Source organism: Emydura macquarii, unplaced genomic scaffold, assembly GCF_026122565.2.
Source record: "Emydura macquarii macquarii isolate MOO-44397 ecotype Brisbane River unplaced genomic scaffold, CSIRO-AGI_Emac_v2 contig_1390, whole genome shotgun sequence".
Classification (NCBI taxonomy): Eukaryota; Metazoa; Chordata; order Testudines; family Chelidae; genus Emydura; species Emydura macquarii.
This window is the reverse complement of record NW_027131527.1, coordinates 22,815,473-22,831,241: the sequence shown is the minus strand read 5'-3', so window position 1 is coordinate 22,831,241 and position 15,769 is coordinate 22,815,473. Positions and strand designations below refer to the sequence as shown.

General features: G+C 40.0%; 1 protein-coding gene across 4 annotated transcripts in view; it reads right to left on the bottom strand.

The window, feature by feature from the left end:
- The window catches only part of IDE (insulin degrading enzyme), a 106,535-nt gene that overhangs the window by 46,257 nt on the left and 44,509 nt on the right, over positions 1–15,769 (bottom strand). For all 4 annotated transcript variants that reach the window (XM_067552877.1, XM_067552876.1, XM_067552874.1 and 1 more), the window contains exons 8-11: positions 11,397–11,489; positions 9,942–10,033; positions 8,329–8,409; positions 3,888–3,991 (exon numbers count right to left, since the gene is read on the bottom strand). In XM_067552877.1, the coding sequence (XP_067408978.1) occupies positions 3,888–3,991; positions 8,329–8,409; positions 9,942–10,033; positions 11,397–11,489 (370 nt within the window). The remainder of the gene's footprint in view (positions 1–3,887; positions 3,992–8,328; positions 8,410–9,941; positions 10,034–11,396; positions 11,490–15,769) is intronic.

Here is a 15,769-nt window from a genome sequence, read left to right as displayed (position 1 = left end):
CAGGGATAATATTTTATTCAATATACTTTGTTTGTTTATTTTGACAAATGTAGTTTCACTTTTAAAACTATAATATTTTATTATATATATTATAGTTATAATATAGTTAAAACTATAGTAAGTAGATGTATAGTATAGTAAGTAAAACTATATAGTATAGTATAGTATAGTAAGTATAAAGTATAGTATAGTATAGTATAGTAAGTAAAACTACTAGTAAGTAGATGGTACTATATATGGTAAAAGTTATGAGGCCTTGGAAATTAGATCTCACTAAAGCACTGTGCTAATAAATCTCTGATAAATGGACTAAGATAGCTGGGTTTCTTTCTTTGGCTGAGAGAAGATAGTTTTGCAGATTAGAAAAGCAAAGATTAGTGAGTTTCTGTTGTATATTTATTACAGTCTTTGATAAATGACATGATTTATATATGATCCTCTGCTTAAAATTGTTCAGGATTATTGACCTATCTGATCAGTATTTTGATGCTAAATTCAGTGACTAGTAATTGGCTGTACAGGGTCATATAGCTTTTTTTGGATTGCATTTTGCCCTGTCCTCTCTTCTTCCCTCCATTTTCTTGGCATCCCATTTCAGCCAGCCAAGGAAGATCACCTTCTTCCCGACACATTAGGATATTCTCCAATGTCATTTACATAATCTAAACTGTCCTGAGCAAGGTGCAGTATGTGATTCCACTCCATGAAAGGAGGGAAGCATATAAAGATAAAAACCAGCATAAACATCGAGATTGAATTATTGTGCTTAGTAAAGAAGTTCTCTCTTACCAGGAAGTTTGTTTTCTCAAAAAGAGTACATGTCCAATGTTTTACTTATAAGTACTGCTTGCTCAAGTGAAGGAAAATAAGGAATGGGATATGGGGCTGTTGTGACAATTGGTCTATAAAACTTTTGTCTGCTTAGGAATTTACCATGAAAAGTAGGTCAAATTATTTTCAATATAGAATGTTATCAACAGGTGCAAGAAAACCAGACATGAGAGAATAAATTAGTCCAAATGTAACAGGCCAACTTGATATAATTCAAGGACTGTGTTGAAATCCTGGTTGGTAAAAAACAGAAGATGTGGAACCACAAATTAACTAACTAACCAAAATTGGTGTGTTGGATATTAGCCCTAATTAATGGACAAAATAATAAGGCAGTGGGCTATTCCATCCATGGCTCCCTTTTTGAGTCCTTAAAGAAAAGGAACTTGGGGGGGGGGTGAGGGGAGTGTGTGTGGAGAGAAGAACAGACAAAGACAGCACAGAAGGACAGATGAAGGCTATTAGAGCAAGTTTCACCATCATGGCTGCTACCAATACCAGGATTTAAAGTTCTGATTTAATATTATGTTACACACAAAAATGTTAAAAAATATTAGTAAGGTTGTAAAGTTAAACACTCAAAAAGGCAGGAAATGCCAGAATTAATATTACCTGTGAAACTTTAATTTGACCCCTTTATATGTGTGTGTGTTGTGATATAGTCTTTAAGTACATGATCACATACTATTTTTTCCACACAACCAGGCCTCATTCAGTGTACAGGATGGATGGTGCTCACTTACTGAGCCACCATTCAATTTTTTATATCCTTACTGTTTATCCCTAGACTTTATTTACTGCACACCATTTAAACACTGCTCTGAGAACAGAATGATTATATTTCTATGACATTCATCACTATACTATCCAAGTGATTCACAAACATTAATTTTCCTTCACAAAACCCCTGCGAAGTGAGGGAATGATATTATCCAGATGGGGACTGAGGCACACAGATATTAAAGTCAAAAGTATCCACAAATTTTGGGTTTGAACTGAACCCAATTGAAACAGCTAGGACCTGATTTTTCAGAGTACTTAGCATTATATAGAACTTTATAATATTCAAGCTCAGTTCCCACTGACTTAATTTGGAGCTGTGAGTCCTCAGAACTTTTGTAAATCAGGCCCCAGAGCTTCAAGTTAGGCACCCAGAAAAATGAGAAACAGTTTGTGACCACCTGTGAAAAGTTTGGATTAAAAGTTTTGCCCAGAATTTCATAGAAACTCCGTGGTAGAGGCAGGAATAGAGTCCAATTCTTCAGTGCAGCATTCAATTGCTTTAACTCTGAGATACTCCTTTCTCTTCTTGCAGTCACCTGCCTCATTCACGACAAACCTTTTAACTTCTGCAACAAATGAGGCAAAAGCTTCCTTTACTAAAGAACCCAGATTCATCCCAAAACAAGCCTATCCTATGTTCTAAATGAGGCTGAGGTCCTGTGAAAAAAACAGTACACAGATACTCAGGAACCATGGGTTCCATTCTAGGCTCTGGAAGGGAGTGTGCGCTAGTGGACACAGACTCTTCTGTCTGTTTCCTGAAAGCTTGACCTTTTCTGCCCTTTCCTCTCCAACTATGCCTATCCCAGTCCTGTTTTCCCCCCACTCCTGGTGTTGTTCCAGTTCCATTTTTCTTGCCTATCGAGTCCCAGTCTCCAGTCCTCAGGCTTCTCATCCCAGTCTGTTTCCCTGCCCAGCAAGTTGCAGTTCTTCCCCTCTAGGCTCATGCTCCATTTCCCAATCTCGCCTCTCCCACAACACCCACACTGTCTCTCTCCCCACACCCAAGTCCTAGTTCTTCCTTCCAGTCTCCTCATCTGATCTGTCTCTTCTTCCCAATTTCTTTTCGCAGCCAGTCCCAGTTCTCCCCCAATACCCGAGCTCCTACCCACATTCCCCTCCACACTGGTTCCTAGTCCTAGTCTTCCTGTCCAGCCAGTCTCATTTTCTCACTTCCTTTCAGCTCCTTGTCCGATCTCAGTGTTTCTTCCCACAAAGTTGCTCCCAATTGTCATTCCACTCCATTTTCCTCACTGGTTAAGTCTCCCCTCCACCTTCAGTCCCAAATCCAGTCTCCTCATCCTGCCACTCCCAGTTCGCCCTCCGAGTCTCCTTGCACAAGCAGTCTCAGTTCCACTCCCTCTACCTCCCAGTCAAAGATTCTCTTTCCCACCGCCGGACCCAGTCTCACCAGACTTCTTGTCCCAATCTATTCCTTTCCCTGCCCCAATTGAATTTATGTTTCATCTGCATTCAGATCACACAGCTTCTTCCTCCATACTGCCTGGGCAGCAGAAGTGGGATCATTGAGAATGAAGGAGAGGCTTCCTGCTCTCAATTTTGGTGTCTGGTTCCATCCTGGCCCACAGCAGCAAATTACAGGGAAAGTTCTTCTGGGGCTCCGTAGCCCTGGGCATGCTCAGTTGCTCTGCAAGGATGGCACATGAGCAGTCCAGCCACACATAGGATCTGTGAAAGGCTGCACCAAGGATGGAATCTTTGGAGATTTTAGCTGCTAAAACCAAAGAAGTTTCTACTGAGCATGTGTAAACCGAGATTGTTCAAAGGCTCATAACTCAGCAAAATGTTGCTGAGTTTTCACCGAGACAGCAAAAAACATATCCTTGACACAAAGGTCATCCTCCTACCAAATAAAAGTCTTTGTTCCATAATACAGGAGAGCAAAAGCATTTCAGAGAAAAGGTCTCAGTTTTTTCACCTGGGCAAAACAAAGTATTTTTCACATTGACTTGTTCTTGGAAATGTTTGAACAATTTTAGCGGAAATTAAAAAAAAAAAAAAAGCAGACTGAGGCAGCCTCCCAGCATGGAAAATTTTAGCACAAATAGTTTAAGTTTCACAAAATTATAAGTGACTGAAAACAGGATCTTTACCTGTTATTAAGGTTCCCAGTGCGTTACCAGCCCTTCCTATAACAATTTTTATTTTACAAACAGTAGTAGGCACCACCAGGTTTTTTATTTCAGTTACATTCATTTGTTTTCATCACAGAATATTTGGTTTAAAATAAAAGTTACTGCAGAGTAGCTTACCGGACTTTTTCTGGCCTCAATTTATCCAGCACCATCTCTATTAAATCAGGCCTAAATTCTTCAAGTAAATATTCAGCAGCAAGCACTTCTTCTATGGGATAATACTAAAAATAATAAAATAAAAACAAAACATTTTTTTAGCCTAGAAAACATTTTAAAGTGAAAAGGCCTTATTGCATTAAGCTATAAAGATAGAATTTAATAGTAATTATTATGAAGAACAGACAACTTTTATCTTAGGTTCAGCATATATTATATGGTAATCTAAAAAGCCATCCATCCTAACTATAATGTCAATTAATATAAAAAGAAGTAAAAATAACATGGGAAAATAGTGACCCCTGGAGGATATTTTTAAACTTAAAAGCAGCAAGCAGTCAGTAAATGTGCATAAAAAAAATCTCTCAAGAATTCAAGTTTCAGAACTCTAAAATGATCCTTATAACTGTAATTTAGCCAATTTTCAAAGGAAAGAACATCTCCATTATCTAAGAACATGATATATGTTGATACAGTAATTTGGTTTTTTCAAATATTTCTTTAGGAATCAAGTTATATAATCATTTTCCCTAAGATTCTACAGTGTAATCTAGATTTGTAAGCAAAGTATATTTTTGGACTGTGTTCAATGGGCCAAATGGAAATAACAACCCCTGCAGGCAGCAATGCTGAAATTAGGATTCAAACTGGGGAAGGCAGGCAAGCTATTGCAAGGATTCCACCAGGTGAGTATGTGATACTGCTACACCTCTGTGCCTATATGAATACGAGTTGTTACAGCCCCCAGGCACAGAAACATTGCTCTTTAGCTCAAGGTGTAGAAGCATGTGTGTTTAGGTCTGAAGTCCCCCATTCAGTCCCTGGTGCTTCTGCCAGAGAGAGTGATCACCACAATGGCCCCTGTATTTTCTGCTGAGGTCTCTATCGCTGCCTAATGATGGAAACTGGGGATCTACTGAAATCAGTGCATCTCCTAGACATCCTGGCTATGGCCCTGCTATCTGTCAAGGAGGGCCTGCCTAATTTCTGACTGTGCCATTAGTGCTAAGCCTTTTCAGAGAAGCAGGATTTGCAAATGACTTGTACCACTGCATCCTGCATTCCTGGCGCACTTTCTGCTGCAAGGGGCCCAAAAACCTGGGTTTTGCCAGCAAAGAGGTGAACTGGGCCCTCTGCCTAAGACTGTAGTGAAAATATAAAATAGCACATCAGATTTCAATCTCAGATACATAGTACACATTGTTCTTCCATCTATACAGGTATTTTTATGGTTCTAATCACTATAGTATCTTGAGTGCTACACCTGAAAATATAATTTGAATCTCGCTCCATCCCACACTTGCAGTCAATTAAGCTAGTTGTCCTGCATGTTTGTGGGGTTATATGTATATTGGTGTGTGAGAGCAAAAGACTGCTTATCTGGAAAAATCATATTGAGTTTTTGAGCTATGCAGCAAACTGAATCTGGCTCAGCATAACAACAACGATGATAATTTAGATTTATAAAATTACACACAAAAACGTTATCTATTTTACGTTTCAGAATAAAGCATTCAAAAGGTATGAAACGTCAGGTTTATGTTTTTTGTGCAATTTTAATTTTGTCCCTTTGTCTGTCTGTCCTGTGCACTGAATAAGAAAGGGGTTGTGTGGGGAAAAAAATAGGATGTCATCATGTAATTAAAAACTGTACAATAATACAGACACATAAGGGGACAGAATTCAGTCTGACAGATAACTATAAATCTGGCATTTATTAACTTTTGAGTGCTTGACTTTGCTACCTAAAAAAACCACTCTTTCAACATAGTTTTATATGCAATTTTTCAGGTTTTTTAAAAAGTAAGAAAGCAAAAACAGACTATTATGCCCAATTCTAAACAGCAACAAAAAGACACTTCTATAATCTGAGGGCCAACCCGCTGTCAGTTATCAAAAGTCTCATGCAAACAATGAGGGTGAGAGCTTCTCAAATAAAAGGTTACAAGAATGTTTTAGAAGGGAAGAGTTAGGCAGCCTAAATTGAGGGGTTGCTACCAGTATAGTAGTATTTTTCATCCCAACCTTTTTGGGCTCAGGACCTACTTGTAAATGTTGATGGCCTGTCGCGAGCCAGTAAATAGTCTGGGGAGGGTTGAGTTCTGTCCCCAGGGTGAGTAGCAGGATGTCCTAGAGGAGGTATCAGGCCCTGGCCCCTCGGGAGGAGGTAGAAATTTTGGAGGGAGAGGGGGATTGATGAACCTGCCCCACAATAACCCTGCAGCAGTGGTTTCTGAGGCTCCAGTCCCAGAGGGCTGACTGGGCTCAGCTCCCCTCTCTGCATGTTCCAACTTGCAGAGTTGCTCACATGCTGCTCAGGTTTGACTCCATCCTCCTAACAGGAGGCCAGCTGGGCCAAATTTGTGAGTGGGGCGCTGTGACCTGGTGTATGGGATCACTCAAATTTAGCCCATGCAGTCCCCCATCATCATGGCAGAGGGGCAGCTGGGCCAAATCTGAGTGGTGCTTCAGTCCTGCAGATTGCAATGCGCAAAGTGGGAAGTGAAGCCCTGCCAACTCTATAGGACGAGAGCTGCAGGAACCATCATGTGACCCTTTTAAACAAACAATCTGGTAACCCTATTTTGCACTGCAATCTTCGATCTTAGAAATTCTGCATTAGAGAACAGCTTCATAGAAAACATCATGCACAAGGAAGGACAAATAGGAAACAATCTGACAGCAAGATCTTAACTATAATCGGTTATCCCAGCCCAAAGTTTACTTTTAAAAGTTTGCTTTTAGAAAGCTCTGTTTTGCTGAATAAATAAAACCCTTTGCATCTCCATTTGATAAATATGTAATTATTTTTAATCATACTAAATATGATAATTAATAAACTACACGATGATCTCTAAGTTATGCTAAATAGATAGTATACCTTGAAACACCAGAGGGCAGCAGAGTAACTGAAGTATGGTGATCAGATTGGTTTAAGTCAGTCTTTTAGTTTCATACCATATTAATCACCAATGCCAAGAAAACAAATGTAATTTTCCACTAATTTGTGGCCAGTGATAGGCAGAATCAAACTTACCATTTACAATTAAAAAGGTGGCAAAGGAAAAGCCTGGTACTCAAATTAAACCCTTGCTCTCTAGAGTCTGCTAGCAATTTCCTGAGCTGTTTTATGTACAATCATTAAAATCCTATTATTAAAAGCAATTAGAAATCCCTACATGGTACAGTATTTCTCATCAGGATTTTATGCATTTACACTAGGCACAATCAGAGATAGCATCCCAGAGAAGAATTGCCTGAATGATCCATCTATGGCTAATCTTCTGTTCTCAATAAATAACAATACCATTTTTAAAACAGGACACTGAGCTAATTTAGTCACAAAAATTGAGATATTATAGGAAAAAGTTTTTCTATTGAGTTTTCACAAATCTATTGATATAAATGTTTCCATTAAAAAATAAATCAAAATGTAATCAGAACACACTCCTTCTAGAATGCAATGTTGTACTAGTTCTACCCAACCGGGAAATATAAAATGGCAGGGACCAAGAGAAGCAATTCTCATCTCTTCAGCTGTTATCTATGGAAGTCATTAAGGCAAAAATATTTCCTTCACAAATTACAAATTCCAGTGGTATAAAAATAAAGACCTTTTCAAATATCTATTATAGTTCTTATGCAGCATAATTTCAAAAGTTAAAATATTGAGGTTACTTATCTGTAACTGGAAGTTCAAGATATCCCTATCTGTATTCTGCATGTGGGTACACATGTGCACCACATGCCTGAGTCCAGAAATAACTTTTTTTTTTTTTTTTTAAAGCAAGCAATGTCCGTTGGCCCACACATGCGCTGTAGCTCTCTCTAAGCAGCAGACGATGCACTTGGTAGCGATCCAAGCCTCACCTAGGCAGCAGAGGTAGTGTTGATGTTTTTTTGCTCACAGAAAGAGTAAGGGCAGGAAACGGAGTTTTTGGAACCTGGGCATAATCCCAGACTTTTTGGGGGTTGGGATGGGGGTAGGGGATGGAATTCGCCAGGTGGGGAAGAAAGGGGGTGAAAATACTAACTATACTATGTTATACTATACTATAAAAACTACTAAACTTTTAAAAACCAACTATATACAATATACTTAGAGCTATGATGCAGTAGAAAGGAGCTGAGAACACCAAATATTCCAGCTCAAACCCTGCAGTGGAAAGAAGTGGAGAGGTGTCTGCCTCCACCACCCTTTATGCCTTTGGTTCAGAGCACGAGAAGAACTTCAGCACATGTAAGGACCAACTGACACTGCTTGTAAAAAGATTCCAGACTCAGATGCATGGTGCACATGCATACCCACGTGTGGAATACACATAGGAACCACCACTTGTAGAAGATAGTAACATATTTCTTTCCATTCAGATACTGCCCAAAGTACAAATGCTTTACTTACATGCAAAATCCCTCCAAGCTTTGATGTATAACCCCGTGGTCGTTCTTTATCTTTAAATCTGAAAGCCACGGCATTTAGATCCTAAAAGAAAAAATTAAATCAAATTATGCACAGGAAAGCTATTTTCTACTTTGTAAGAACAACAAAAGTTTGCTTTATACATTTTACAGTCACTGTCACGCTAGTCATTTGGTCAAAAACCTGAATATAAGGACTGGACATTTGATCAAATGTCTGTCAGTTGCTTATCAATTTAAATAACTAAATGAATCAGTGTATTATCTTTTCTTGTACAGTCATGTACAGCAAAACATCTATCATCCAATAACTGAAAATCCCTTGTTATTTTGTATCACTAGGTGACTACTTCTTTAGAAAGTAAAGGCTCCAGTGATGCCAACTATTACATTCAAATGCTTCAAAAAGCAGTTCAGCTTGAGGAGGATAAAGAACAGAAAGGTGACAAGATTAAAGGCTAGTAGCTGACAAGTAGAGCTGACTGGGGAGAGAAGTTTGCAACAAGAATCTTCTTCTGGTTTTCCAGGATTTATTGAATGTTATTGGTTAGGGCCCAAGAGCTGCAAAACCTCCATATGTAAATCAAGGGAGGATTTAAGGATAGAATTAACCATTCTATACCTGATATAATAATTTACTTAGCAGACTGGAAAGGGGACATCAACAAAGTTACTGCTTTCTCGAATATAGAAGTCATATAAAAATCTATACTTGCATATATTTAGCCAAATGAGACATGAAAATGTAACATTTGACATTTTAACCAAAAATACTATTACTAGTTACTAAGTTTAACAGGATATAACTAAGAGCCAGATCCTGCAACTTTTACTTGCGTAAGTAACCCAATGAGTAATTCCAGTGAACCAATGGAGCCATTCTTATGAGTAAGGGACTGTATTACATTTCACACCATCATGTGAAATGAAATTTTATTACTGAATATTAATAAAAAACTTTAAAAGTTTGCTATGTATGCACACATAATCACACAGAACTAGATTGCACTTTAATAATTAGTTCTGTATAAGGTGCAGGATATAGCTGTATTGCCCTAGGAGGAGCCCAATTAAGTAATCTCAGCTCTTGCACCACAAGGTAGTAAGTAATACTAACCCCCTACATGCGTGGGCCAACAGAATTGTGCCAGTTGGTGCATGGGGAAGAATGGTGGAGCAAAGGTCCCATCCATTCCCCGTCCACCAACCAACTATACCAGATGTGCAGTTTGTTTTCCTCCTGCACCTGCAATGGAGATGGAGGAAGGCCAGGCAAGGGTATTGACAGGGGCGTGTAATCTCCTTTAACCTGTATGCAGCCACAAAAGGTAGGGCCATGAGCTAAACCATTCATCTGGCTCAGAAATAACATTTTGTATTCATATTAAAAATACTGGTGTATTCAAAGTATAAGGCTCTGCTTTATTTTTTAACAATAGTGTCATGAAAAATATTTCTGTAGAATTAAGAAAGAAATTCCATTGCGGTTATTAAAGGTGGCTTGCATAGCCATGGAGTTTGGTTCTCTAACATTCAAATTCTATCTATAAAAACAGATTCAGAGAGAGTTGCCATTATAATGTAAAGCTACTGTACCTTGCATTCTTGAAAAACCCATTCTTGAGGTCCTTCTGTACGCAGTTTTTGAATATACTGGAACATGTGCAAAATTATATCTTCAACATGCACTGAAAAACAAAGATTATGCACTTAAGAAGAATTCCTTGCATTCTGCATATTAAAAACATTTTTTTTCTCTTTTACTGAAAATATAGACTAAAATAATTGTGACGTTTTCAGCCTTGGTTAATTAGGCCTTGATTCAGCAAGGTATTTAAGTATGTGCACAGTCCCAGGGCAAAAGTCAATCTGACCATTCACATGCTTGAATGAGGCAGGTATTTAAGCACCTTATTGCAGGGGTTCTCAACCTTTTTCTTTCTGAGGCCCCACTGACATGCCAGCCTGTTGGGGTGGTGGAGGGCAGATAGAGGCACAACCAAAAATCATAACTCACTCAAAGGAGAAGGTTCAGCTCAAAACGTTTGAAAACCGCTCAGGGTGCAGACAGAAAGTACTAGGGCTAAGCTCAGGGTGCAGGGAGACGGGTAGCTAGGGCCTAGGGGCTGTGTAAAGTGAGGGGTGTAGCTCAGGATACAGGGAAAGAGGTAGCTAGAGGCTGTGTGTCAGGGGAGGGCCCCACACGGCTGCTGCTCTCTGAGGGCTCTGCCAGCCCCGGAGCTGGGTCCCTCCACCCAGGCAGCTCTTACCAGCTGCGTGAGCAGTCAAAAGCGGCTGGGAGCTGAGGAGCAGCCTCAAGCCTGGGCACCAGCAACAGGAAAGCATCGTGACTGCCTGTTCCATAGCACCAGCCAAAGCAGCAGCCACTCCGCACTGCCCAGCCTCTGACCTAGCCAGCAGACGGGGGAGTGGATGGGGTTGGGGCTGCTCCTGGTATTGCCCCATTCTGGGGACACCAGGACTCCAGGATTCAGACCAGAGGCAGGTGCTGGGGCTCGAGGTTTCAGTCCTACAACTCTGGGCTCCAGGCTTCAGCTGCAGTGACCCATGGCCCCCCTGAAATGGTTCATGGCCCCGTGTGATCCCCAGTTAGAACCATTGCCTTATTGAGTCAGAGCCTTATTTTCTATAGTGCTTTGAACATGTTAATTTTTCTGTGTGTGTATAATCATTATTATTTCATCATTATTAATTATCATCATTTAAATACACATTCATATGGTATGAACCAACTAGCATGTAACAGCTTATGATATCTGGGGAGAAAGTAATATCAAACATTTCTTTTATGAAATTGTCTTATTCAATACACTCATTTACAGTCGATGTCTTACTCCTTGGTAAACAATATGACTGTCAACTTATTAAATGGATCAATGTCCAGAACCCTTTCACAGGGCACAGTCAGTGCACAGAAATGTATCAGCTTGTAAGTTATTAATCTAATTAGACTCTTTGGATAAGAGAATAAAACTCAAAATGCATCTTGCTTTCTAACAGAGGAGATTGAAAAAACAGTTCTTCACTTACAAAGCCCTTCCTCAGTCAGGTCCACGTTAATGATGAAGAACATGAAACCTCTAGCACCTTCTTTCTGTCCTCCAACCAGAGTATTTACCCAGCCTAGGAAATCAAGGGGAAAACATATTGGAAAAAAAAAGTTTGTGTTGATTTTTGCTACTTCTCTGAATGTTTTGGTTATAGTAATTTATACACACAATACGCACTCTAAAAAAACATTTGCATCAAAGAACTTGCATGCAAAGGCTTTATAAGGGAGAGGGACTACACCATTTACTGGCATGGCAAACCTTAAAGAGTAAGGAGAGAGTATGGTATAGGTTTTGCTAACAGAAATGATCTTATGTCATCGTGTGAAGCTCCAACTGCAATGTCCATACATATGATGAAACTTTGAGTTAGTTTACAGAAAGGATTCATCAACCTCGTCAGCGTCTAGTCTCCAACTCTGCAGGCTAGTGATGAGGAGAAGGACGGCTTTTATCAACAGCTGGAAGACCTGATCAGTAAGATTCTATGAAAGGAACCCATCCTAGTACTTGGAGACTACAATGCAAGAATTGGGTCCAATGCTGAGATACGGCCTGGGATTCTGGGTAGGCATGTCATTGGACATATGAATGACAATGGTCAGAGTTCTCAAGGTCTAGGCCAGTCAAGGCTTATCAATGAGCAACACCTTCTTTGCTGGTAACATCAAAAAATGATCATGGAGACATCCGAGGTTCAAGCACTGGCATCAGCTGGAGTTGGTACTGACAAGACGTACATATTTGAAAGACGTTTTGCATTCATGATCCTTCCAAAGCAAAGAATGTGACACACACCACTCTCGTCTGCTGCAAAGTGAAATTTCAAGCTAAGAATATCCACCATAAAAAAAAAAAAACTGCCATACAACCTCATATTGACTTGTGTCGAATCAATTATCCTGTCAAGAAATGGCTTTTTAATGAAGTAGCAAAGACAGCCAGAATGAATGAATCCACTTCAGATGCATGGGAAATCCTGAAGACAAGATCTACAATGTGGCAATGAAGAGTTTTGGAAGGAGTGCTAAGAAAAAAGTCAGTTTGTTCATAGACCATTCGGAAATACTGCTGTCACTCATTGAGAGGAAAAGATCAGCCCTGATCATCTACAAGTCTACTCATAGTCCTGGTTCACTTAACAACCTAAGAGAAGCTTGTAAGGTTGTTCAAATAGCTTCCAGAAGGTGTGCTCAAGAATTCTGGTTGGGTCTCTGCAGCAGCATCCAACAGAGGGCTGACGCAGGTGACAGTAGATGGTTGTATGAGGGCATTAGAAAGGCTATTGGGCCAATAAAGAACAAAGACAGTTCCACTGAAAGATCTGGATGGCAATATATTGTAACTGATAGAAGGAAGCAACTGGAGAGGTGGATTGAGCACTACAGAATGAAATACGCAAGGGAGTCTGTAGTAGATCAACGTATGTTAGACAAATTGCCTGGGTTTGAAGTTATGACTTCGCTGGATGCCAAACCTACACAAGAAGAACTTTAACAAAGAATCAAAAAGATTCCCAACAACAAAGTTTCAAGATCTGACTGTTTATCTGCTGAAATCTACTGATGTGCAAACAAAGACTAGCTGCAAAGATTGCATGAGGTATTGTTTACTCTGCTGGAAGGAAGAAACTGTTCCGCAAGATTTTAAGGATGCTCATTTCATCCAACTCTATAAAAACAAAGGAGACGGAAGTGATTGTAATAGCTACAGGAGTATCTCTCTTCTTAACATCGCAGGAAAAATCTTAAGCCATATTTATTTTTACTTAGACTTCAAATATTATTTGAGACACGCTATCCTGAGAGCCAGTATGGCTTCCCCTCAGAAAGGTCCACCATAGACATGGTTTTCTCTGTAAGACAACTGCAGGAAAAGTGTAGAGAGAAGCGTATTCCGTTGTACATGGCTTTTATAGATTTAACTAAAGCCTTTGACACGTTTAGTTGGTCAGGGCTTTACATTGTCATGAAGAAGCTTGGTTATCCACCTATATTGCTAAACTTTGTGAAATTCTTAAAGGATGGCATGAAGGCAACTGTAAGGTATGAAAACCAAGAGTCTGATTTGTTTAACATCAACAATGGAGTAAAGCAGGGCTATGTACTGGCTCCCACATTGTTTAATATTTACTTCCATATCTTATTACCAAGTTCTCTGATTCATGAAAAATCTTTGGGCTAGCAATAAGCTTGAAGAAGACCTATCATACACCAAGTCTCTTCAGAACTAGTTCCAGACGAGTACCATCTAAGGTGATATCTGGATATTATTGACCAATTTTGCTACCTTGGCTCTTCGTTACCAGCCATGTAGATCTTGATGCTGCGCTCAGAATCGGCAAAGCAGCCAGGAACTTTGGTCTTTTGTAAGACAGAGCATGGAACAATAACCAGTTGTCAACTAAAGTGAAAATCTGCATTTATGAGATATGTGTTTTATCTACTCATTTATATGACTCAGAAACATGGACAACTTACTCCAAACATACCAAAAGACTAAATACCTTTCATATCAGATGCTTACATAAAATTCTTTGAATAAGATGGCAGGACAGGATGACAAATATGGAAGTGTTTAATTGTGCTGGTATGTCACTTATGGGAACGTTGATTAGTGAGAAAAAAAGACTCAAGTGGCTTGGACATGTTAAGTGAATGCCGGATTACAGGATCCTGAAAAGTACGCTGTACTCTGAAGTGTCTAGAAAGAGAGACAGACCATTGTGCAGATTTCAGGATGCTTGAAAAGATTACTTAATAGCCTTTGGACTCTCTGAGGATGATTAGGAAAGGAGTGCAAAAGGCCACTCTGGTTGATGGAGTCAGCTTGTAGATGGAATGAGATGTTGCAAGGCGGACTGGATTAAGCTTTGTGATGACTGGCATCAGAGAAGGAAAGAATCTGCTGCTCAGATTCAGAGCACTGCTAGTACGTGGGTGTGCCCTACCTGTGGATGGGACTGTTACTCACACATCAGACTCAGGAGCCATCAAAAACTCATTGGCACATATACCAGGCACCGTGAAGAGAGATGGAGTCATTTACTTACTCCACTGTGGTAATGCCACTTAGCTGTCTGATGCAGAGCTTCCCTTTTCTTCAAGTGGGTGGGTAAACTATCAAGAAGTCACCTGACAGGGTGTATTACTGTGTGTCTGAATCCTTTGGTTTTCAATGGGATGCACACTATAAACAAGCCTTCAAAGGGAGCATCTACCATTCGACTAATGCTCCAGTATTAGCCTATCCTGATAAGCCTTACACACAGATGCCAGTCTTGGTGGGCATGAAGATGTGCTTTACCAAGAGCATCCAGAAGCGTAATAATGTGGAGCCATTTTCTAGCTGAGGACTGTTGGACTCTGACCAATGGCATCCTGCTCACAAGATGGAAATCCTTGTGCTCAAGTGAGCAGTGGTAGAAAAAAGTTTCCTAACTAGCTCTATGGGGTGACATTCCAAGTCAGAAGAGATAAGCCACTGATCATGTGCTCACTAGCGCAAAACTGCATGCAACAGGATGAAGTTGCACGTCTGACTTAGCAGCATGTGCTTTTAGCCTGAAGAACCATCCTGGGTGAATAAAAATTGGTGAAGGCATACTGTCATGTAGACCACATACAGAACTGCCTGAGAAAGGTGACTAGTCTGAACTGATGTCTCCCCATGTGAAGTGAGGGCCATGTGCCAGACAGTAGTCTTTAAGAGGCAGCCCACAACTGCCAACACAGGACATAACTTTGGCCAGTTGGGGGCATAACCAGAAGCTGTTCTTCATGCATATGCTTACTTCGCTAGCCTGTACATAGCTTCCCTACGACAACTGACTAAATCCAATATTCGAGTGCTCAGAGGACAGATCCAGGATTGAAGGATGTTTTGGTGTTAGAGATAAAAGAACACTATTACTAGTGAAGGACCAGTGGATCTAGTCTGTATAGATTCTCTCTTTGGAGACAGACTAAGAATATTGGGAATACTTTGGTCATCACTGACCACTTCACAAGGTATGTCCAAAGCTTACCCCACAAGAGATCAACTTGCATCCACTGTTGCCAATTTTTGTAGGAAAAGTCCTTCGTGCATTACGGGTTACTTGCAAGTATCCACACAGACCAAGGATGTAATTTTGAAAGTTGCCTCATCAAGAGCTGGTACACCTAGTAAGGTTAAACAAACAACCCTAGAACTATCCCTTATCCTCCACAGGGAGACCTTCAGATGGCGAGGTTCAACTGCACATTATTAAAACACGCTGGGTACATAGGACTCATCAGAAACATAATTGGAGTCAATGTGTCTCATCTTTTATATACCTAAAATTATAGGCATAATGAAGCCATTGGACAC